Source organism: Phalaenopsis equestris, unplaced genomic scaffold (assembly GCF_001263595.1).
Source record: "Phalaenopsis equestris unplaced genomic scaffold, ASM126359v1 Scaffold000938, whole genome shotgun sequence".
NCBI lineage: Eukaryota > Viridiplantae > Streptophyta > Magnoliopsida > Asparagales > Orchidaceae > Phalaenopsis > Phalaenopsis equestris.
Window position 1 is genome coordinate 384,744 of NW_018165377.1, and position 26,175 is coordinate 410,918.

The 26,175-nt window shown below is 34.5% G+C and overlaps 1 protein-coding gene across 3 annotated transcripts in view; it reads left to right on the forward strand.

The window, feature by feature from the left end:
- LOC110032401 (histone acetyltransferase GCN5) overlaps positions 1–26,175 on the forward strand; it is a 114,029-nt gene that overhangs the window by 26,786 nt on the left and 61,068 nt on the right. For all 3 annotated transcript variants that reach the window (XM_020736028.1, XM_020736030.1, XM_020736029.1), the window contains exons 4-6: positions 1,175–1,246; positions 4,245–4,413; positions 23,706–23,749. In XM_020736028.1, coding sequence (XP_020591687.1) covers positions 1,175–1,246; positions 4,245–4,413; positions 23,706–23,749 — 285 coding nt within the window. The remainder of the gene's footprint in view (positions 1–1,174; positions 1,247–4,244; positions 4,414–23,705; positions 23,750–26,175) is intronic.

Below are 26,175 nucleotides of genomic sequence, written 5' to 3' on the forward strand. Positions count from 1 at the left end.
ATAAAAAGGAAAAAACATTGCTTATGTTCTTGGGTTATAATTTGCTGAAACAATTTAGAAGAGCTCTGAAATCTATGTGGACTTGCATGATCGTTTTATTATGAATCCTAACAGCTTTGAATTCATTCGTTATAGGTTTTGTTTGGTAAAGCTATAGAGTACGTATCGTTAGTCCTAACATTCTTTTTATGTTATTGCTTTCAATTATCCCGTTTAATCATGTGTTTATCTGTAGGGATTTTCTATTCTTCCTTCTAGATTCATCCGCCGAACAACATCATTTAATCTTCTAAAAATCAATGGAAGGAAAACAAAAGTAGTAAAGGCCTCCTTTTAATTCACTGACTGAACATAACAGGGATGACTAAATTGGTTAAGAATCCTTGCGCTCTCTGTTGTGGACTTGAAGCCTCACATTGCCCTTTCCTGACCTGAAGGATTCCGCTTCAAAAATATTGTTGTCGGCTATTTAAAAATCTGCTTAAATAGAAAAAAATGAAACTGAACAAAGCCTCAAAACTATATGTAACATGTGATTTTTCATCATAAAACATGTTAGACTTTATGTTTCCAACAGATACATACCTTTTTGTGTGATTGCCAACAATTTTGCTTTTCCTTTTGTAAGTCCCATCCTGGGTAAAATTGCTTGAACTCATCTTCTGACATCATTCAAATGTTATAAAATGGAAATTCAAGGAAGATGCATATAGATGTTTCAGCCAAATTTCTCAGCTAGAGCAATGATGACAAACAACTTTTGCTTTCTGCATAATTTTGACTTTTTTTCCATGCATTCTTTCTGAGAGGTTGGATACCTATGTGGATTGAATTGCCGTAATTGAAGTTTTAATGTCTAAGCAGCAAATCCACCCGTGATACCAGCCTTGAAACATTCCTACTAATTGGAGGAAGGCAAACTTGCTAACCAGACAAACTAAGAAATTGATAACTGCTGCACGGGTAGAAGGTTGTGTGACTTCTGTGATGGCTTTTATAATATTAACATATTTTTTGTTGTTTTTTTACTAGATCTTCTTTTAGTTATGTGACTTGCGGATTGTTGATGTTGCTGACAATGTTTTCTTATAAGCCTTGTTGTATTTCCAATATAGTATATGCTTTGATGCCAATATTCAGAATGCTGCATGAGTTTAAATAAAAATTTCTGCAGAAACCACAAGTCTATGATGGTTATCAGGCTTAATCAGGTTGTTGGGGGCATAACATACAGGCCATATCTTAGGTATGGTAGTACGGTTGCTGTTCTTCCTTTTTGTTCTTCTATATAGATAGATTATCCTTGACATTTTTTATTTTGGCTTCCTCTCTTTCTCTCTTAAATTATTTGATCGAAACAGTTTCTGTGGAAAGAATTTGTAGTTACCTTATCAGCAATATGCATGCTGAAATTTTTATTTGTTATTTTAATAGACATTTAACAACATGCTGCTCCTAAGATATTTATTTTTCTAAAGTTATTTTTTGTGTAATGGACATTCTCATTAATTATTTTTTTGTTTACTTAAAGCTTATTGTAACATTTCTTCAAGCTTTTTAGAGGCAGATGGTTCCTTCAATCTTTCAATGTGTTCTAGTTTGTTTGTATTGCTTCTAAATATGTCTTTGTTTGACATGCACAAATTATGTGCCTCGAGGGGCTCTGCCATAGCTGTATTTTTATTTTTCTTTTGTTGACATTAGAAGTTCTAACTTCTTATGGTTTACTTTAAACCATGCAAAGCACAGGTTGGTGAGCCACTTTAAGTTTCCACTTTTAAGTCATATTATTTTTATGTTTCGATTTGCTAATACTCTCTTGCTTAATACGAAAGTAGAAGTATTCCATTCCTGTAATAGTTTTTATATGACAAGGGAGGATTTTGCCATTTGCTCTACTGCAAAATCTTTTAAATGTAGCCTTTTAGTTTTACTTTGTAATATAATTTATTTGATTGCTTATTTATTGTGAAATGAGGTCCGTTTATATTCAGAAAGGGTATAATTCATGGTTTATGCGTAATGCATTTAACCTATCTGTTGGTTCTAGATCAACTTTTAAGAAAAATATAGTTCCACAGCTAACCATCACATTGCAAAAACAAGTAACTCTGAAACTTTGGATTTTCCGTTCATTGATATCTTTTAGAGAAATCTATCTTTTAGTCATTTAGAGATGCTCTGATGTTTATTTTTTTAGGGAGTTAGATATTCAGGGAAGTAATTAACGCACTCTTTGTCGATAGTCTTTATTGTTGTGTCACTATGCTCAATGTTCAAAACCAATGTTGTCCGTGAGTGGTCTTCTATTCTTCAAGCAAGCAAAATCATCCGAAATAATAACCTGAACGAAATCTTTCACTTAATTTCTTCATTTAATTGAATCAGCATTTAGTTATGTTTAGAAAATTGAATAAATAAGTGATACTGGAATTAACTCAAACCACAATGGAAATACAAATATTATTGCTGAAATTCTAAGAGGTTACAATGACGACTCCTCAACATAAACAATACTAACATACAAACATAAAGGACAATGACGATGCTGTGAAAAGTAAGAAAGGAACTAACACAAAACACATAAACGACTCTCTATAGGGGAGAGCAAAAGTTTCCGCAGGACCAGATGAGAGCGGTGGTAGTGCTGGAAGATGACGACCAACAAGTGGTGACGGTGTTGGAAATGGTGGACAATGATGGGAAGGGCGTTGGAGGCCTGGTCGGCAACAGGGAAGGTCTGGGAGGCCTGTGTGGTGGGTGGCCCTGGACAACTGCAGACAGGTGATGGCGGGCTGGACGGCAGCAGGAACAAGCGTTCAGAGGCTGGACAACCGCTGGACGAGGTAAGGGTCGACTGGACAGTCGCCGGAACAGGTGCTAGTGGGTTGGGCAGCACCAAGAACGAACCCTGAAGGGGCTGCCGACAGCAAGAACTGACTTGGAGGGGTTGGCTGCAGCAAGAACTAACCTGGAGGGGCTTGGCGACAGTAGGAAAGAGCCTGAGGTTGGAGGTTTGGACGATAACAGAGAAGATGGCGGGGTCGGAGGGGCTGCAAAAGCATAAATGTCTTGTCGAAGTCAAGCTACAACCGTCGCACCACCCAAACCCTTGATGATGGTCACCACCTAGGACGAGTTACAGCTGAAACACCTTTTCCCTGTTGGGTACATATCCCAGAGGGGAAGTACGCCTTAAAGGCTGTAACTGAAATAAGCAATCTTAAAAAAACCTCAACTCCATGGGAAAAGACAACATAATACAAATGATCCGAGCACAAAGAAATAGGAAGGAATTTAAAATTGGGCTAGAAGTGGAAGATGGTAGAAAATGTAGGCAATGAATATGGAGGAATTGGAATTGGAAAGAAATAGAAGTAGAGAGGGGTTAAAAAAGGCAAGCTATAGACTGTGAAGGAATTGGAATTGGATAGAAATAGGAAAGGAGAGGGGGTGGGAAGGGCTGGCATGCGGTACTGTAGCAGCTACAGTTCCGCTGACCGGTAAGATCTTGCGTCAATAAGATTCTTTTCTCTCTTCTCTCTTGCTACCATATATGGCTGCAAGCCTGGAAGAGAGTTTTATTTCGGATTTGGATGGAAGTGTAGAAGCAGCAAAATCTTTCTTAAAACCAAGAACTTTGGTTGGCTTGATAATATTGATGTTATTGATTGATAAAGATGCGGCCTCCTTTAATTTAAATATTCCCTAATTTTGTGTGGAATTCAATCTATAATTGAAAAAATGCTTTTTATATTTGTAATTGTTTTGTATCCTTCTTTCTATTAATAAAGTATTTGGGACATGTTTCTATCCTTGAAAAATATTCGATTTTAGCCCCCTGCACCTTTTTTTCCATCGTTGCCCAGCCTACTAATATCCTAACCCATTCTTTGATCTTTCCATATTATCTAGTATATCATTTCACGTCTGAAGATTGAGTTAATTTTCATGACATCTTTCGAACCATTAAAATGTATGCCCTCATAAAAGATCATTCCTGAAGGAGGATGTTTGACAAACATGAACTCATTAACACAATAAAATAATAAAAAAGGATATTCAAACACCTTGTAAAGTTGGATTTGTTTTTCTAACATTCCTTGACCAGTTGAAATAATTTATGCAGTCATCATTCTTTTCTGTTTTAAGAGGCAACTTTTATTGTATAACTAATATAATATCTAATTAATACCGATGCAAAGAAATAAACATTTTGACATATTATTGATGTTGTTTTGTAGTCAGAGGTTTGGAGAGATAGCTTTTTGTGCTATTACAGCTGATGAACAAGTTAAAGGCTACGGCACAAGGCTGATGAATCACTTAAAGCAACATGCTCGTGATGTTGATGGGCTAACACATTTTCTTACTTATGCAGACAACAATGCTGTTGGGTACTTCATAAAGCAGGTATGATACAACCTTTCTTATCTGCTGCTTTTCTTAATATTAGAATATTGGAATATTAATATGCAGATTTCTGTATTAATTACTTTGATTTGCTTTTATTTACTTTTTTTTTTCTTTAATTCTGTTTTAATTTGTTTCCGTATTAATAGATCTTGTAATAGGGTATTTATACCTTTCTTTGTATCAATATGAAAACTCTGTTTCCACTCTATTCTATTCTAACATGGTATCAGAGCCAAAACCCTAACCTAGCTTCCGTTAGACTCTCCGGCTAGGTTTGTATCCAGCCGCTCTCTCTTGCCCAGATGCTAGGAAGCTTTGTCTCTCGCTGGATTTTGCCTCGTGTTGGAATTTCTCGTTGGATTCCTCTTAGATCCCGTATCTTGATGGATCCCGTCTTCCGCTAGATACCACTAGATATTGCTGGATTCTGCCTATCTGTTCGATCCTAGCTGGTTGATGCCTCTCCAGAGCAGGTAATATGACCGTCAGAACGTTCTTCCAGCTGGCCAGAAGGTCTTCTAGCAGCCGAAAACCTTACGTTGTCCGAACAATCTAAGATCTTGTTTGGCTCAATCAGAATCACGACAGACTTCTCCAGCACCGAGCTATCACTAGAAGATGCTGTTAAGTTTTAACAACAGTTCTAACTTTGGAATCTGTATTACATGTACCTTTGTTGGAATGTAATCTTTTATCTGTCAGTAAGATGACATATGACATTAATTGCATTGTTCATTTTTCCTTTGATGTCTGTGTCTTTTAGGTTCGTCGTTCAGGAAGGATGAATGGAGTTGCTAATCGGGTAGACGGGCTCTACTTCTTCCAAAAGAAAAGCACGGAGAACGAGGATACTTCACATAGTAGTTGCAGTTTATTTCAGTTCACTAAATGTCCTATTATGTTGTTACATTGTTTTTGGGTCATTCTAGCTTTCAATATCTAAAACAACAGTATCTGTTGATGTTTACTTATAAAATCCTTCTAATTTCGAATGTGAAACATGTCAGTTAGTTAAACATCATCGCGTTTCTTATCCACCCCACAATTACACATCTTCTATGCCTTTCTCCTTTATTCATAGTGTGACTTATAGGGATTCTCTTGCACTCCTAGTTACACCGATAAACGGTGGTTTGTTTGATTGATGATCACCCTCAGATGACATGTGTTTATATTTTAAAAGATATATCTGAAGCTGTTGTCACTTTAAAAAAATTCTACACCTTCATTTTGAACAAATTCAAAACTCCTATTTAAGTCCTTCGGATTGATGATGGTCGTGAATTTTTTAACTCTATAGTAGGAGAATTCTTGTTTAGTAAGATATCCTCCATCATAGCTCATGTATCAACGCTCAACAAAATGGGGTTGCTGAGAGGAAAAATAGACATCTCAACGTTACTTGCTTAATTATTTTTCACTCAAATGTCCCACAATATTTCTGGAATGATGCCATTCTTACCGCCACTGATTTTATCAATAAAGTTACTTAAGAAAATTCGCAACTTCCGTACCCCTTTAGCTGTTTAGAGATTGTGCTTTTCTAATAATCAGATTTTCTCCACTTTAGATCCTAAAATTTTTGGGTGCAAAACCTTTGTTAGGAACACTGCCCTAACTCAAAGTAAACTTTATCTTAGGTACATAAAATGTGTTTTCCTCTTATACTCTGCCACTTAAAAGGGTTATCGGTGCCTTGAACCTACCACAAATAAGGTCTATGTGAGTGCTAATGTCACCTTTTTTGAAAGTGTTTCTTACATTCCTAACTCGGCCTCCAGTGAGAGGGAGCTTGAGTTTTTAGACACTGTTTCTTACGCTACTCCTATGGATGCCCTCCCCCCCCCCCCCCCCCCAACTCCACGTTACCTATCATCAAGGAACCTTTTGTTCTTTTAGTTCCACCCACTTCAACCACCAATGAAGCCTCTCTCCCTTTGGTTCCATCAACACATCCTCCCACTCTCCGTGTCTACACTCGACGCACTTTTTCTGGTGAGCTCGCTATTCCCTTGTTGAACCCTGAATCCTCTCCCGACGACATCCCCAACATTGCTCTTGCTCCAAATGAGAAGTCAGTTCCTCTAGTAAAGCACGCATCTAGACAGTTTCTCATTATCTCATTATCCCATGTCAATCTATGTTTCTCATCGTAGATTATCCCCAAACAACAAAGCATTTGCAATGACCTTGACCAATCATTAGCTTCCATCTATTATTGAGGCTATCTTAGCAGACCCAGCTTGGAAAGTTGCTGTCATGGAGGAGATGAAAGCACTTCCGCGGAACCATACTTGGGAAATTATCGATCTTGAGGCAAAAAAGCAGTGGGATGTTGATGAATTTTTAGCAGTAAGTTTAAATTAGATGGATCCTTTGAAGGCAACAAGACATTATTGGTCGCTAAAGGATACTCTCAGGCCTACGAAGTTGACTATGAGGAGACATTTGTGCCTATTGATAAATTAAACACCATTTGGGTCTTTTTATCCCTTGGAGTGAATTTGGATTGACCCTTGTTCCAACTTGATATCAAGAATGCGTTCTTGAATGATGATCTTACAGAGGAGGTATACATGGCTCTTCCTCCAGGCTTTGACTCCGTGTAAACTACAAAAATCCCTTTATGGATTGAGGCAATCACCACAGACATAGTTTGGGAAATTCATAAAGGTAGTGATAGGCCATGGATTCACTCAGGCCCAATCCGTCCACACTCTCTTCTGCCAACATTCCTCCAGCGCGAGGTAGGTACCCTTATTGGCTATGTTGATGATATTGTTCTCACAGGTAATGATCTACTAGCATTGGCATTTCTGAAAGGCATTCTTGCTGTTTCTTTTGAAATGAAAAACTTGGGATTTCTTCGAGACTTCTTAGGCATGGAAGTTGCTCGGTCATCTCAGGGTATTTGCCTGTTTCAGTGGAAATATGTGATTGACCTTTTATCAGAGAACAATATTCTCCTATGCAAACTAGCGGTTGTCCCGATGGATCCCAATGAAAAACTTCTTAATATTCCAAATGTTGTACCTGTAAACAAAACTCACCACCAACGCCTTGTGAAGTAACTCACCTACCTTGCCTATAAACGCCCAGACATATGCTACACAGTTGGGATAGTCAGTTAATTCATGCATGATCTCTATGAGCACCACTTCCAAGCTGTCCATCGAATTCTCTACTATTTAAAAGGCACATCGAGCTCAGGTTTTTTTTTCCTGCCACACATCTCATTCTATTGTAGTTTACAGAAACGTAGATTGGGCTTGGTCCTCTTCCATGATTGACAATCTAATTTGGAGTACTGCTCATTTGTGTGGGGAAACCTGGTCAGGTGGAGTAAGAAGTTGTTTGTAGTTGCTCGGAGCAGTGCGAAAGCCGAATTTCATTCCATATTCTTGGGAATTTGTGAAGCTATCAGGTTACGCATCATGCTCCATGAATTCCTTATGTTAGTCTCCGCTCCTCTACAGTTGTTCTGTGATAACATGACTGCCATTAGCATTGCTCACAACCTAGTCCAACATGATCGTACCAAGCATGTTGAGATTGATCATCACTTTGTTAAGAAAAAACTTGAGTTCGGGGAAATTGTGTTCTGTTTGTGTCATCTAGTGGTCAGTTAGCGGATATTCTCACAAAAAAAACCTTCTTCGACCACTGTTCAGTTATTTCAAATCCAAGTTGAACATGACTGACATCTATTCTTTAACTGAAGGACGGGTATTAGAGATTAGAAAATTAATATGCAGATTTCTTTATTAATTACTTTGATTTGCTTTTATGTACTTTCTTTTTTTCATTTATTATGTTTTAATTTGTTTTATTACTAGTAGATCCTATAATAGGCTATTTGTACCCCTCTTTGCATCAATATGAAACACTCTGGTTCTACTTTCTTCTATTCCAACACTTAGCATTTTATTAGTTTGCATCTGCAATCCATTCAAATAATTCGCTGATTTGTGTTGATTGAAATATTAATTGTTTTGGCTTGGTGGTTTTCTTATTTATTTATTTAGGTCTCACTTACAACAAAACTATATTTCGATTATATTTTTATTTTCTATTTCTGTAAAAAAATATGATTTATGTTTAACAACCCAAATATAAACTTTAATCAATATAGTGCAAGTACAATAATTAAATCTGTTTTATTTCGAATGAACCTGATGTTAGAATCTTTAACAATGAAATAGAGGTTCATAAAGTTTTATGATTTGAAATCTCATTCTTGATTTATTTCTGGATTGTCTATATCGGCAAAAGGAGGTTAGCATATTTGAAATCTACTTTGGAATTGCTTTAGTGGCTGAAAGCTGCTTGAAAGCCCTTTTTTGTTACTTGTTAATCTTATTTTTTCTACCCTTTTTTAAATTTCATCTACTGTTATAAAAATTAAAAAAAAAAATCCTATATGGCTCTTTTACAGTTCTTGTTACTTTGTAACTTGTTTTGTTGACTATGAATGTTTTATCCTAACTTGTTTATTTAAAAAATCTATTTAATTTGCAATTAATTCATCCAAGTACTGGTCATCCTAGTTAAATCTTATTTAATTTTTAATTATTCTAACTTACTATTAAAATCTCTAATTAATTAATAACCTGTTAGTAAATGTTTTAATTATATATAATTAATCAAAATAAAAGTTAATTAATATTGAAATTATAACAGTCTTGAAGACTTATAAATTAGCACCGCTAAAATTTTGATAATCTTAAATAAAATACCTATTAATTTTAATCAACTATAATCATTAATTAGCATTTAATTGATTTTTTAGTTATCCCATGTTTGATTTTTACAGCTAAATTCTAATAATTTTTTTGTTCTTGATAAAAATCATACTTAGTAGTCTCTTCTTATCCTAAGTGATCACTTTTTGGTTACTTAGTTCTGTTATGATTTACTTATCTCGGGTCTACTCACAACAGTAAATGTAATACAATATTAATGATCTTAAAAAAAAAAAAAAACTGTTTACTCCTTTATTAGTTAGATACTCCCATCGATTCCTTTCGATTACTACATAAAAATAGCTGATTTGTGGTGAAAAAACTGTTGAAAATGGGATGCATTTCAAAAAAAAATGGAGTTTTGAGTAATTAATGGTAAACTAGAACTTTTGATGAATAATTTGTTTGAAATGATTTTTGGTGAGCAAAATATAGTTAAAAAATCTTTCTTGGTAGCTTTTCTATGTTTTAGATAAGAACTGACAATCATGTAAACGTAAATATTTTGGAACATTTTAATAAATTCTTAGCATGAAAATTACCAACAAAATTTTGACGGTAAGTCTAACTTTAAATTTAAATAAATATTTTTTCAGACAACAAATCCTTATTGAATTAATTTACACATTGTCTACATAAAGGACCGGTCATGTACGCAATGAGATTTTCATAATTATGCTTAAGAATGTGCCCATGAAATTTATTAGAATTAAGCTTTGATAATATATATTTTTTAAAATAAATATAACGATAAAATTTTCGTTTCAATTTTCACCCCTCATATACTCCCCTTTCTTCATGTCTTGCTATTTTTCTTAGTTTCTTCCGCTACAATGTGCTACTTGATTAATTGTTGTTGAAGTACAACATGACATTTGCTTTTATTTTCTCATTAATGCAAATTTGTAGATCTTTAGTTTGTAACTTCCTGGCACCGTACCATCGCTCATGACTCATCCCTTGTATAACCATGATAGAGTATAAGAAGATCGAGTATCCTAAGCTATACATTAATACTCTAATTCATAGAACTACTCTAGTTTTGATTATCCATCTATTGTATTACTAATTCTATAATAAGTAGTATTAATGAGTTTTTTAAAATATTAAATAATTAGTGACCACATCATGAAGTATTCATACTTAAGCGAATGCTCTTCAATATTATGTTCCCCAATTGGTTCATTTTCTTTTGGTGGGTGCATATGTAAAATACTACCAAACAAAAACAACGAAAACCAACAGCCTTTATCCCCCTAAGTGTGGTCAGCTACATGAATCCATTTTCTCAATTTTGTCCTATTGAGTGTCATTTTTTCATTTAATTCTAATAGCTTAAGATCATTTTTTATACAATATGCCCAAGTCTTTTTTGGTCTACCTCTGCCTTTCTTAAAAGAAGTCGAATCTGAAACATCTATTCTCCTAATTGGATCATGAGATGGTCGCCGTTTAATGTGTCCAAACCATCTAAGGAGACTCTCTTTAGTCTTGTGCGCCACTGGAGTTACACCAACCCTATCACTAATATATTCATTTCGCATATTGTCTCAAAGTGTCGAGCCACACATCAACCTAAGCAGGGTCTCATCTCAGAAACACTTAATTTTGTTTTATGCTTCTCTTTTAAAGACCAACATTCTGTTCCATAAAGCATTGTAGGTCTTACCAAAATTTTCCTTTTAAGTCTAAGTGGTACTTTTCTATCACCCAATAGATCTAATGCATTCCTCGACTCCAACCAACCAACTTGCATTCTACTAATAACATCCCAAACTATATCAAAATCACTTTAAACAATAGACCCGAGATATATAAAACATTCCTATCTTTTAATGATTTGATCACCCATAGTTACAACTTTGCCAGTAGAGCTACTACTATTAAACTTGCATTCCGTATATTCAGTTTTAGATTTACTCAAATGAAGACCTTCAGAATCCAATGTAAACCTCCATAATTCAAATTCTTTCTGAACTCTTTCTCTAGTCTTATCGACAAGAAGGATATTATTAGAGAAAAACATACACCAATGTTCATCCTCCTGTAAATGTCCAGTAAGAGCATCCGATACTAAAGCAAAAAGCTATGGGCTTAAAGCCGATCCCTGATGTAATCCAATTGAAATAGGAAAAGACGTGCTAAATCCTCCTTCTATTCGAACACACGTAACAAGTCCAATATACATATCTTTAATGACTTGAATATAAGTCATATCAATACCTTTCTTCTCTGGAACTCTCCAAAAGACTTCTCTTGGAACTTTAGCTTAAGCTTTTTCTAAATCAATAAAACTCATATTTTGATCCTTCTTACTCTCCCTATACTTCTCCATCAAACCTCTCAATAAATGTATAACTTTCATATTAGCCCCGCCTGACATAAATCCAAAGTTATATTCAATTTCTCTCTCCCATAATTTTAAAGTATGACAAGTCAACTTAGTTCTTCTATAATTTGCACATTCTTGTGCATCCCTTTTATTCTTAAAAAATAGGGACCAAAAGACCTTTCCTCCACTTATTAGGCATATTTTTAGTTTTTAAAATAATATGAAAGAGTTTAGTAAACAAAAAACTCTCAAATCTCCTAGATATTTCCATACTTTAATTTGTATATCATCAGGTCCGGCTAATTTTTCGCTCTTGGTTTTCTTTGAAGTGTCGACTTCTTTTTTATTAATGCAACGACAAAAATAAAACTTTTATTATTATTAAAGATATCAGGATCACTAAGTTTATTGTATTTTTAGAAATTTTATTGAAAATTTATCAAAATAGTTTATCCACCTATGTTGAATATCTTCCTATAAGAATTTTTTTTTGATTCTTATCTTTGATACACTTTACTTGAATTAAATCTTTATTTTTCTTTTGTCACTGTTTGCACCTCTTTAATATCTAATCTATTATAAATAGTTTAAATAACACTAATAACATAATTTTTATCGTCATAAATTGTTCTCTTAGACTCCCAACGAGCCACCATATATTTTTCTCAGTTTTCTATGCTTATATATTTAAACCAATTTTTAGAACATAATTTTTTCTATTTTTTCTTTTCTTACACATTATCATTCCACAACCAGTTATTTTTATTTATAAATTTTTTTTCTTTTGTTTATCCAATTATATCTTTTGTCACTTTTTGAATAGTGCTTGTCACTTTATCCCACACAGAATTTGTTTCTTCATGAACATCCCAAATCTTGAAATCTTGAAGTTTACTCATAAAAATGTTTTGATTTGTGTCATTTATGGGTCCTCATATAAGTTTATGACAATGTTTTTGTTCACCAAAAAATGGTCTGCACAGATGTCAAGACAATTTAACATTCCATATAAGAAAACTAGAATACCTCATGCAACTCTCTTTAAAATGTAGAGGTAATTATGTAAGTTAATATTGTGTCCTATCTTCTATAAATAAGACATTTTTATATAAAAGAGGCTTTTTGGGCTCCTCTCTCAACCCTTTTCATGTTGGGCGAACTCTCTTCCCTTCTCAATGTAATCACTACGTTCAAGAAATAAAAGTGTTTAAGAGCTTGGAAACACCCCTCTTTGCCCCTACGGGGCAAGTCTCTCTCTCTCTCTCTCTCTATCTTTCTCTCTTTTAATAAATGTGCTCTATTCTTTGGGTTTGATGTACTGACAAATCTGTATTCAACTTCTTAAACGGTGCAGTAAACGTGCATCATGCCATTAACAAGAAGTGGAGCAAGACTAAGAATACTCTTCAGAGAGACACTTCTAACAAAAAACACACAAGGAGAGCTTGCTCAACAGCATAGTCACTTCATTTATTCCTCACCACCGACGATCTCCAAGAAATTTTGATACTTATTTCGTAGATATGAAGGAACCTCTTAACAACTCATTATTTTTTTTTGATAGATCATAGGAAGACAGTTGTGCAAAAACTGGGTGCATGCTCTCATCTTCCAGATCTAGAGGCCTCCTACGCTTCTCCATCCCTATTGTGCGATGATCCACACCGGCTGCCTCATCGTCTGTGAAAGATGTGCATTTTGTATTAATAGAAAATAAAAAAGTATAAAAGGGAGCTATAAAAGCTACACAAAAGAGAGTGTGGTTGGCATCGTCAGCCACCACATCAAAAAATCGGGGTCACAAGTATGAGTTTCCCAAACAAAAGAACTATGCAAAGCAAGCCTAGCACAATAATGGGACGCCTCACTGTCCGACCGTCCTTTTCTGTTGTGTGAAGATTCGCAGATCGACCCTCTCTGTCGCGTGAAGATCCACACCAACTGCCTCACCGTCTGACTGATCCTTTCTGTCGAGCGAAGATCCGCACCAGCTGCCTCAATGCCTCTCTGTTGTGCTGAACCAGTTGCGCGGATGCCCCTCTTCGAACGCCTCATAGGTCTGCCACTTCTCTCGCCATCGTGCGAAACCAGTCGCATGGAAGCCCCGTACTACCCATCTCTCCAACCAGCTCTTTCTCTCGTGTTGGCCATCCCTTTATCACGCGGAAATCCTGCTGCGCCCTGCCGCCTCACAGAGTAGCTGCTTCTCCCATTTTCCAATTTTCGTGTGGAACGAGTGACTGACACCCCCGCACCAGCCAACTCTTTGGCCGTCTTCTCCCTCTATCACTCGCAAACTTCATCATGCTGGCCATCACCCATGCGCCTCTGAGTTTCCAGATCGGGCAGGACCATGTGATTCCTTGAATGAGATTCATATTAGTAACTTATCCTTTTTAATGTATGAGATTGCAACTGGAAAGCTCCTTATATTCATATTTAGTATTTCAAATAAATTCAATAATTACTCCTTACATGAAGAAATTGAAGGCAATTATTTCTTGAATTCTGTTTTCTACATCTAATTCAGTTCACACCAACACTCGGGAAAGTCAGATCCGAGTAGAAAAACAGACATTGACACCAAGAACGTCCGATCGGTTTGAAGCATAAAAAATAACCGACAACGAAGCAAGATGTACAATTGAAATTGAAGTAAAAATCGACTCTCGATGCCAAGCATAAAAAAGCCTATTGTCTCTAAACTCGACATCGTTAAAACTCTGGAGGTGGTTCCCTGCCCAGTAGTGACAAGCTTCACGAAGGGTATGACACAAATCACCCTGCAACAACTCTCAGAGGTTACCCCTGCGAAGGCAACTACAAGAATCACTTAAGATCTGGCAAAAGGTGCGGCCCAACCGAGGTGACGATTCGACCGAGTAAACGAGATATGGGCATTATAAGACTTGTTCCGGGCGATAAATATATTAAAAACGATCAACAATATTTCTGAAGATTCAAGTCATCAATTAACATCAATATTCATCACAAACATTTTTCACAATCAAATATCACAGTAAAGGTAAAAGGTAGAACCGATCGAAAATTTAACTTCTTTTCATACAGGAAAACTTACAAAGAGTTTTCTTTTAAAGGGTTTACTTACAAAAAAGTTCTTTACAAAAGTTTTGCTATTCCTTACAAATAAAAAGAAACAAAAAAAATGCATGCTAAGTGACAGATAAAATTGATATTTAAACCAAACCAGTCCACCGATAACACAGACCAAAGAATCGATTAAATGAAAAATGCTTCAAAGTTAGCGAGATAGCATAAGAGATGCCAGATCGACGCTTAAATAGGGAGTATCATCAGTGATTCATGTAATCTAATTTTTTTGCTTTATAAATTTTCTCGTACTTATCATAACTATCGCTATTAAGAAGCAAGAAATTCAAAGAACTTAATATTGACACCTAAAAATGATCTGCATGAATCTCGAGATAATCTAACGGTTCGGATAAAAAAAATAGATTACACTGTACAACTCTTTTTAAATTGCAAGGGTAATTATGTAATTTTATCATTTTGTCCTTCTATCTTTTTTAAAACGAATGACTTTTTTATGTAAAAGAGGCTTTTTGGGATCCTCTCTCATATACGGAGAACTACCTCCCCTTCTCAATGTAATAACTACATTTCAGAAATAAAAGGGGCTAAAAAGCCCGGGAACACCCCTCTTCGCTCCTATGGGGCAAGTCTCTCTCTCTCTCTCTCTTTCTCTTGCTCTGTTTATACCCTCTATTTCTTGGGTGTGATATATCGGAAAAAATCTGAATTGACCAAGTTCATTATTTCTTTATCTAAACTTCTCATCTAAAAATCCAGAACTAAGAATCGATGCTGAGTGTTTAAATGTTTACATGGAATGATCTTACAGTCTTTACATTCTCGACGAGTTTTTTTTTCCTCATAAGTGAAATACTACCAATGTAGGCTATATTCCCAGCATTTGTTTTCATAAAAATAGCAGGTTAATAAAAATTATAGTAAACATACATACATCAGTTAACATATCACATATGGATGTTGGTTTCATTCAAAGTTCCTTCTAATATTCTCATGATGTTGGGAAATTCAATAAAAGCTCTTATTGCAAGAAGAATTTATTAATATATCAAATCTATAGAATTTTCAGTTAAAATTTGCAAAATTTTTTTCCTAAATAGAGAAATTACAGGTCATTAGTGCTTGAATGAAAAAAATTTTCAAGTACGTAAAGAGTATTTTACTTCTTATGATATCCAGGATTTCTTATTTAGCTTGTTATGATCGGTTGGATTTGTGTAATTGAACTTAGTAAGGTACAACCATAAAGAAAATTATAAATAATCATGTAAATATGATCATATTGAAGTTTAATGTGTTATCATTCAGTGCAATACTCTCTATGGTCATGTAAAGTAGGTGCACTATGTGTCACACCCAAACTCACTCTCCTTTTTATGGTCAATCACGGCACGACAGAGGCGAACAATTAAGTCAGGCTAAATTTTTACCGGCACTCGTCCTAATTTACGTAATCACGACCTAATAGGTGGTTAATTAGTCAAATTAAATTGTCGCAAGCATACATAATATATTTCATTTTATAATTCATTCACTTTCAAATATACTTGGAAACATGAAAAATTATATCATCAATACATATATACTGAATTGCTAAATCCAAAATAGTAAAAGAACATATCAAAAAGTCTATACAAGCTCCCAATAGTATAGAATGCAAGAGTTATATACATCACTGCTGATTACTCGACCTGGTGCTTCGTAACCCTTTCTGTAAGTCAACAACATGGACTAAGCTACAAGCTCAACAAAATAATCAAGGTTAAAGGAAGTTTTAATAGACAAAAGAGAAACAATGTCAATGATCATATGTAGCTCATGTACATGCCCATAATACATGCCAAAATATGCTATAATTGTATAAAACATGTAAGAAAAATATGTAATATATGGAATAATGACAACTGTATAAAACATGTATTTTACAGGTATATCACAGTAATCATAGGAATGTTACTTGTAAATATATAAGCTTCATGTCATGTCATGTCATGTCATTGGGTTATCAATCAACCTGAAAACTACATAAACTATTAATATAAGTTGGGCCCCTCCTAATATAACAATTATCAATAGACCCTTGGTACCTACATCTCCCTACATTTCATCCCCGTCCGTTCCCAACGATTCTCAGAGTTTCATTTCCGTCTAAACGTTAGGAGTCGGAAATCCCATCGTTCCCTATTATTCTTACTTGTAAATATTCATGTAATAGCCTACCTATAGCATCACTTGTGATTTTTCTTAAATCATAATTCCCTTATCATGCATTCATTATAGGTATTTCATATTATCATATGCATGAGTCTTAGTAAACGAATACCTGCAAAAAATTATTTCATAAATATGTTCATATGATTCATAACATACTAAAATTATAGGTATCGTAAGTGACAAATTAAGTTTGCATTCATACAGTATATGCAGATTTTTTTCCACAATATGCAAAGCATCTTAAATGCATTTGTGTCAAACATAACTACATGGATAACTAGAAAGAGTTATTTTTCTTTAGTTAACATAGGATTATTTCTGAATTGACGGAGCAGCCTTATGATGAGTTTTGTCAAGATCGCTTCGAGCTCGCTGCCTTGTGCAAACCACCTGGAATTCGTTAACCTTGATGATTTTCATGAATTCTTGCCTTATATCGTGATTTAGGCATAAACAAAATTTTCTTAGCAAAACTTACTTCATATGGGTTATCTTTGCTTGAATTCGCTTGAATTCTCTCTATTGATTACTTTAAATCCTCTATTCCTCCCCTCTAACTTTCCCTTTCTCCTCCTTTCCCCCATAACTCGTGAAATGGACCTACCAAAGAGCTATAGCAACAAGGAACACATGGAATGCCTCAATTTGTGGCAAATATCGGAAATGTTGGGAACAGAAGGAAAGTTTCAGTTAGCATGAAAATGTCTCTCCGTCTTACCAGTTTTATCTAAGGGCCCCAGGCGGATATTGCAGCTCTTTGCCGATCGCATCAATTGCGTACGTGCTACAGGAATTGAGCGGAGGTCTCACCAAGAGAAAAATAATCAGGAGTTAAAAAAAATGATAAATGCGAAGATTCTAGAGGAATCTATTTCTGTTATAATGAATCTCAACCCTTAGATTTTACACAACCATTACATGCATAGTTTAGTTTAGGAAAGGTCGGTTGCTACTTTGCTGCAATTAAGGAGTTAATCAGATGCTTAATTAATTTATTTACATTAATATATTCTATTATTATATCTTTAAATACATATATAATTCGTGCAAATTGTTGCATATCAAATTGATCAATCAAACGTGTAGAATTTTATAAAATTTCTTCGGTTAAATTTTTGGGAATGCTAAATTTGTGTTATACTTTAAAATTGACAACATTTTACCCGTTTCTCAAAAGTAGGTGTTACACTAAGTCTACACTTTTCTTTATAGGTTGTGTAGTATAGGAGTTTGGTCATGAGCTCTCTCAAAGGGGTGGTAAGATTAATCATGGTGGTCTACCCAACATATGAGATGGTTGTCTACCTAACATATGAGATGGTGGGGGAGGTCATGGTTTAGATAAGCATATGAAGAATGGCATTATGCAAATGGTTTTGCATAAGATGATGATGGGAAGAATGAAAATGGATAAAATACTGTGGTATGACTTGCAAATGTGGAGAAACTGGTGGACTATGAGATGGTGTGGTACTGTAGCTGCTAACGTACTATAGAATTGTATATTGCGGGAGATATGCCAAAATAATCCCATTTTTCTTTCTTATCTTTTATTTCCTATTCTTTAATTCTTTTGTAGTTCTTTCCTATATATGTGTTGTATTAAGGTTTTGAAGTCAATTTTTCATTTGATTTGTTTCGGATAGCTATTGGCATCCTTTCTTCTTCCTTCAAGAGTTGTATCCGAGGGATTGGGTGGTGCTCAGACTATTTCTCTTTCTCAAGGCGGTGATTATTTTCCGGATTCTTTTCCTTATTCTCTCTGTATTGCTTCCAACCGCCCTCCATTGCTGCAGCTGCCACCGAACAATTGCCTGCTTATGTTTCCCTGCAGTTTTCCCATCTTCCAGCCACTGCCATCCGCATTTCGGCTTGCTGCCACCATACTAGACAACGACATGTTGCTATCCTTACTTGTTCCAGCACTCCCAGCCATCCCTACCACTTGATATTGTTTTTATCATACTGTCCAAACCATTCTTACCAGCTGTCAACCCTCATAATTGCCCCAAACCCCACTACCTTGCTGCTGCCATCCCAAACAGAAAATTTTCGCTGTTTGACCTTCTGTTCCTTGCTGTCCACCCGCCTACCATGCTGCTGCCACCCAAACAACAAGGTGCTTCCACTTGTTTTGTTGTTCTTTTGTTGTTTCCGCTCTTTCTTAAGTGCTGCCGCCCAAGACAACAATCAACCATTGTTGTGCTGTTGTTTCCCCATTATCCAGTCCATCCTCCACGTTGTCACCATCTTTTCAAATCTCCGTTGATCACCACCACCACCCTAAGACCTCACCTTAGTTTGATTATTTGTGTTGTATCTGTTGCTATTTCAGATTTTCGAGTGCCGTGCTGTTATAATTTCCCTTTCCAGTGAGTTGATTGTGGCCGGCTGTTTCGGTGAGAATATATGTTTGTCCTATTGTTATTTGGGTAAACTCCGGTATCATGGTGTGTTATGGGTGATACTGGTGGTGATAATGGTGCTTTGTGTGAATGTTGTGACAATGGTGGTGATGGTAATGTCGTTGACATTGTTCTTTTTGCTTCTTTCAGAGGATTTAAGTTTTATGAATTTGCTCATGTGCTAATCGCTTCCACTAGGTGACATTTTGTAAAGATTTTTGAAAATAATATCAATTGATTTGCTTTAAAATAAAGTGCATAAGCTTGATGCATAATGAGCATGAACTGATTATATGCATAGTGGTTGTAACAATTCTGTTCATCAAGAGGATAAACGAGGAATCAAGCCAAATGAACTGAATGAAAATTGCAAGTGGAAACAAACAGTTAGAAGGCAGAGAGGGAGAGGTGAAGTGAGAGGTTCAGGTAGTCGAAGAATATTTCTGTGTATAAATACATGCGTAGGGGGATGGTGGAGGCGAGTCGACTTACCTGGTGAGTCGAACAATGAGTGCGAGAGACAACAGATGCAAATTAAGGCAGAGGCGTTGTCTCTGTTGAGCGAAGGAGGATGCTTCAGTGACGAGGAGAGGAGAGGAAGGTGTCGTATCGACACACTCTCACAACATCATCGAGCTTCATGCAAGAGAGAGTCGAAACCGAGTCCTCGTGCGTAGGAAGAAGAAGAGAAGCAGCGAGAAGAATAGCGAGTTGCGTTGTAAAGGAGGTGACAGGAGATAAGGTGCTGAAGGGAGCCAATGCCGAGTTCTAGATTCAAATCTAGTATGCAGAGGAGGTGTTCGAGTTCGTGCGGGAGGGAGCCAATGCCGGGTTCTTTGAGTTCGTGCGGGAGGGAGTCAATGTCGAGTTCTAGATTCAGATCTAGTGTGCAGAGGAGGTGTTTGAGCCGAAGGAGAAGGATGGGAAGAAATTTCATGCGGGTCGGGCCAAAACTTATGGGAGACCGAAAGTAAGGGCTTAAAATGATAAAGTGTATGAATTTAATATATTATTTTTAATTAATAATAATAAATTTTAATTAAATTAGGATTCTAGTTAAAGAAGTTCAAATTTTGGATTGAGGGGAGCGTGGTGGCAGCAAGAAAGGTTTAGGATATGATCTCCAAAATAATATTACCTATAATGAATCTAAATTTGAATAAATAATAATAATAATAATAATAATAATAATAATAATAATAATAATATAATATATATATAAGCGCGGTTGGATAAAGTAAATTTAATACTTAATCAATGAAAAATTATCAGTTTATTAAGATAATAAATTAATTAAAATTTTACATGTTTAGGCGTTCTATTTTAGAATTGACGTCAAGAGCTAGCAGATTGTCTTTTTACGATGTGAGTACTCATGTTCTTCTACTGTGGTGATATTTTGTTTCTTCTAGACCAAATGCATTAATTAATACTTTCATTAGTTATTTGATAAATGAGTGCAAACTCATGATTTTAAATTCTAGTGAATTTTGGTTCATATTGAAGAAATGATATGTGTGCTCATTTTTATTAAATGATTTGGCTGCTATGAAATGAGAAATAAACATTTTTTTATTAAAAAGTGATATTTTTATTAAATGTTTGTATGTGCATGATTGACTATGATGTAGTCACCCCTTGATGTTAAAAGTGGGGGAACACTAAAGTACCAGTGCAAATATATGAAAAAGTGTATTGATATTGATGCATCTTAATTGATACCATTTTAAGACGGTACTTCTGTGACGGTTGTATAAATATGCAATGATATTTATATGATATTAATATAGACTATTTGAATAACCTGTTAAATGTTTATATTGATTTATAAAAAAAAAACTTAATTATCATACATATTATTTTTTTTCTTGTATTGTTGTAGCTTGGGAATATGAGTATTCATTGGTTTGTTGAGCTCATTATTATTTTAAATTAACTTTTTAAGTAAAATTTAAGTGATTAAAAGATGAAAATATTTATTGAACATGCGAATAACCTGTAGCGAGGTAATTTTAATTGTATTGTTTTAGTTTAATTTGATTAATGACTCTTTCATTTGTTAAATTATAGATTAATATAAAAAATTTAATTCACACTGTCCGACCGTCTGTACCTTTCTTGGTTAATTCTAAGTTCTGGGTTGGGTCGTGACATTGTTAATAATTTGCAAGAAAGTAATGAACATCCATGACTAATTCTAGATCCTTCTACACCCCTCCCCCCACGCCACTGGAACCCTATGATAATTGAAAATTTTATTTCATGTGTAAATAAAATAATTTTCTTGAATATATCCTAAACAAAACTAGTAAGCTCTAATGAAGTTTTATTTTCTACAAGATTACTTTAAGGGCTCTTTGATTGCTTGAATTTATATATCATGTTTAAAAAAAATGATTAAATTTTTTTTCACACTCTCTCCTTTGTTACTCAATTAATCAAAATTTAATTATTTTCTACGGAGCTTGATGGCCGGGTGGTTATGAAGTTTTGGCGACTATGCTTGGGAGTTAGAATGATTGCGATGATGATATGGGGAGTATTTACTTTAAGATGGAGAGGCGTGTTGGCGGGATTCAACTTAGCAATTTTGGTCTGCTAAAGTCGGTTGTGGTTAACGAGTCAAGAGTGATGAGCATGGCTTGTTGGGAGGCGGTCTAACAATGCCTAACAAGGAGTAGGATAAGTGAAGACTTTGAGTTTCCCTTGATAGTCAATGGCCTACCCTAGAGCATGCGAAAGGAGACTGGAAAGATTGCAGAAGTGAGGGTGTTCATGTTGGGCTGTGAAATTTTTTTTAATTTTTGGTAGCTTTTATGAATTCTATCAGTAATAAGTAACCTTTAAATGAACTTTTAGTCAGCACGAGTTTTAATTGGATTTCTTCTTGCTTTAGTCAACTTAAGTTTTGATGTGAACTGAACGAATAAAGAGGAAGCCAACCCTAGGAATGCATGATTATAACTTCAATATGGAAGGCATGTATTGGTTGTTGGTTGAATTAATAAAATTTATGCATCCACTTAAAATATTGTGTGCTTTTTTATATAAGATTCCTATAGGTGCGATAAACAATCATCGAGGAAAGTTGTTTACTTTTAAGAATGGTAGATCTAGAGTTTATTGTGCTTTTGTTATCTCTTTCTTTGATCTATTTTTAAAAATATTTGGTTATTGGCTTTGCTAGAGTTTTTGTTTTTGGCTAAATTTGATGACACCGAGATATCACTAACTGAACAAAAATTTGATTGTTTGCTGAAGTTCACGTCTCCTGTTGATTTCTTTAAATTTAATTTCTTGTTGCATTATTAGCTGGCTCAAACTTATAATGAAGTGTGTTTTTTATGTATTTAGCTTCTTTATTTGAGGATCTTTTTTTTATAATCGGCTTTCATTATATTATTATTGTTGCATTAGATATTTTGAACCATGAACTGCCGTGCATCAAATGTTAATTGTGTATTGCTCAATTTCTCTGCGAATTCTGATTCAATAGTCTTTTATTTTATCCAAACTAGGTTCCTTAATAGACCTAAGTATGCCCTTTTGTGCTTCTGCAATTTTATTTCTTTGAAATTCTTGACAATCAAGGCCATCTTATCAATGCCTGATAATCTCTATTTTTTTATGTCAATTCCTTGGAAGGGAATGAGAATGGTTTTTCAAGATGCTTCACAAAAATCAATCTATTTTTTTTCCAGATATTACAGTTCTCTTCATCAATGAATCCAAGTCTTTACATATGGCTTCACAATTTTTTCAGTCTGCTGTTTACTTATTAACTCCTATTCCTTTACCCAGACATTAGATAAAGATGAGCTTGACCATCTTAAGTTGCACTGACATGATGCGATTGATTTGGTGATGCATTAATAAATATTATATTCTAATAAATGCATTGGTTTGCATAAAAACTTGAATTTTGTTTAGTTTGAGGTCAATGTAGTTTTTGATATCTACAGTTCTGTAGGCTTGTTATGTTCTTTTTGATTCTTGAAAAAATTACATACCACACAATTCTTATTTATTTGCATACCTAACACCTATACTTTTATATTTACATTTATAACATGGTAGTGTGATAAACCTATGCATGAAAAGGTGTAAAGTAGGTGATAGTGACATTTTTTACATGACACTCAAGATTTGAGTTCTATGTAGGTAAATATTAAAGCTTGGGTGCTAGATATGTAAATAAATAAAAACTGTGTGGTATTTATGAAAACGCCCTTTGTTCTTTTAGCAGCCTCATGGAGTAGGGTATCTTGCTCTCCCGACAACCTTAAAAAATGAAAAAAAAACATAAGATGCATTTTCCTTCTATTGTTTCCTACCCAGCCATCCCACTTACTAAGTTGTTGCTCTTTAGCTTGATCCATAAATATTGATTGCTCTTTGCTCTAGCTCTACCATACATAGATTTACCAGTATTTTTGGTCATCTTTTATCATTTTAATTTGTTCATGATAGTGCTTCAACTCTTTCTTTACTGTCGTAACTAATTTCTGTTGTGCTTGGTGTTAGGGCTTTACAAAGGAAATTTCTCTTGAGAAGGAAAGATGGCATGGGTATGATATGCTGTTCTCGAACTTTTATAATAATTTCAGGCCACAGGAAGCTTCTTTCTTTCATTCTATTTTACCTTGATAAAATGTTTTTTGTGTTTCAAATTAGAGAGGCACCCCTAATTTTAAAGTGTTGAAGGCGCCTAAATTTTGCTTTTTATGTTTATACCACTCAAATCTTTCATATCACGTTAAGAAAATATCACCATTTCAACTTTTTAAAGGTCAAATACACCTTTTCGTATGTCGGTAAGGTGTTATCTATGCAAAAATTTAAGTTTAGGCGTTAAATACGTAAATACATAAGAATCGAGTGGTAATTATGTAAATTTTGAAATTCTAAAATTGTTTATAGTTCTTTTCTCTAGAAGCTGATTGCCATCAATTTGTTATTTAATAATAGTTATGAGCTATGGAATAGATTATACAGTTGAACTCTGAATTGATTTTGGGGCATGAGTGTCTTTTAAGGATTAAGTTTCTGTAAGTTCATGTGATATGTTGCAGTGTAAAAATGTTCAAATTGCGCGGGAATTGTAGCTTTTGCATGGTATGACTGACAACAAGATATTTTTTGTTATCTTGATCCAAAATCACTGAAGGAAGTAGAATCAAAGCTCACGTTTATACAAGGAAATAACTTCTCGAAGATCATCAAGTTTTTCACTTGCTCAAGGAGTTGACTCTTAAAATTAGAATGGATAATAAACTCAACTAGAATTTTATTCAGAAGTAATTAATGGAGTTTACATGCCTCAGACCTTTCTTTGTAATCACATACTTTTAAATTTTCAAATTTAAAAATTCAAAAAATATACATCTTGGTAAGTCATTTTCGTTGTCGTGAATGCATATCTTGTTAAGCTACAGGTTCTTGGATATGCTTGGTTTGGTATGAGGGTCCAATAAGGTATATATTTCTGAAGAAAACATTGCAGATATTATTCATTATAGCATATTACTCTAAATCAAAACAGAAGGCATGCCCTAATTCAATTCTACCCCTAATTTGTAGTGCATCTTAAGTAGGGGAGAACCCAATTCATTTACTCAATATGTCATTGATTCATATTAGATTATAACTAAGTGCTAAAAAACTAAGATCAAATAAAATACATAAACCTGGAACATAGAGCTATTATGCCAATATGAAGTATGTATAACAAATTTGAGAAAGATTTCGTTTATACAGTTGCATTGTTTGCAATCTAAAACAATTGATTATCATCATTTATTTAGCACTCTACTCATTTTATCACAACTATTTACATCTTGCTTATATTTGATCAAGATAAAAAGAGAGAAATTTAACATCATCATCATTATTACTTCCAAGAGAGTAACTTCTATAACTACACCATAATCTAAATGGCTTCCTGCATATATTATTTGCTATATGAAAAGAAAAATTGATAATCATAAACATAGTCATTATATCTTAGTGCTTAGCCAAAAATTAGAGTCTTGTCTCCCAATATATATACTCTAATTTACATTTCCTAAAACCACCAAAGCAAATATGTATGATATGATGAGCATAAAACCAAGCAGATCATAAGAATCTATTAAAGAATTTAATACATTGTAGCAATAAATAAAATGCACGAGGTTCATGTCAATAATCATATCATTCTCGTGTAATCCTATTCATGCATTTTAAGGCTCTGTTCGGGGCAGTTGTGGCTTATTAATAATCTGTTGATAAGCAGCTGATACAGATAAATTGCTGGTCAGCAGCTAATTTTGATAAGCTGATTGACTGTTTGTTTTGTGTATTTGGAAAATAACGGATTTGCAGTTATTTCAGGATAAATGACAATTCTGCATCTGTGCAATAGCGTTGTTTGCAACAGAACTGTTATAGTGATACATTTGATACTTGAGAAACAAAAAACAACTTTAGAATAGTAGAAAAGATAAAATACACACATCAGATAACAGTGAGTGTCAAGTGTACTAAAAAAATAAAAAAAATTATTAAAATTTCAATTAAAAAAATGGTAATATTAATTTTAAAATCCAGACAGCGTATGTCACAAGCTACGTCGTCCTCCAGGGATACCATCTAACCCCGATCATTATCGGCAGTGAAATCTGTTAAACTTTCTGCTCACTGGAAGAAATCACACTTTTTTAGACTGTTTGCCCACTGCAGACACCTGTTGAACTTTCTCCCGTAGCTATGTGTTCGACGTGATGTCAGTAGCGAAGTTTGTAGTCCACAGTGACAAAACACTCCTCGGGAGTTCCCTGAAATCTCCTTCAAAGATTCAAAAGAAAACCCATTAGTCGTAACAGAAGATGAAATTCGAAAAAAAATATACAAGTGAATGGAAATAAATAGAAACTGTATTGAATAAACAAACATAAATTGATAAAAAAAATAAGTAGACGTGAGGGCTTAAAGAACTCACTACACCAACCAACAA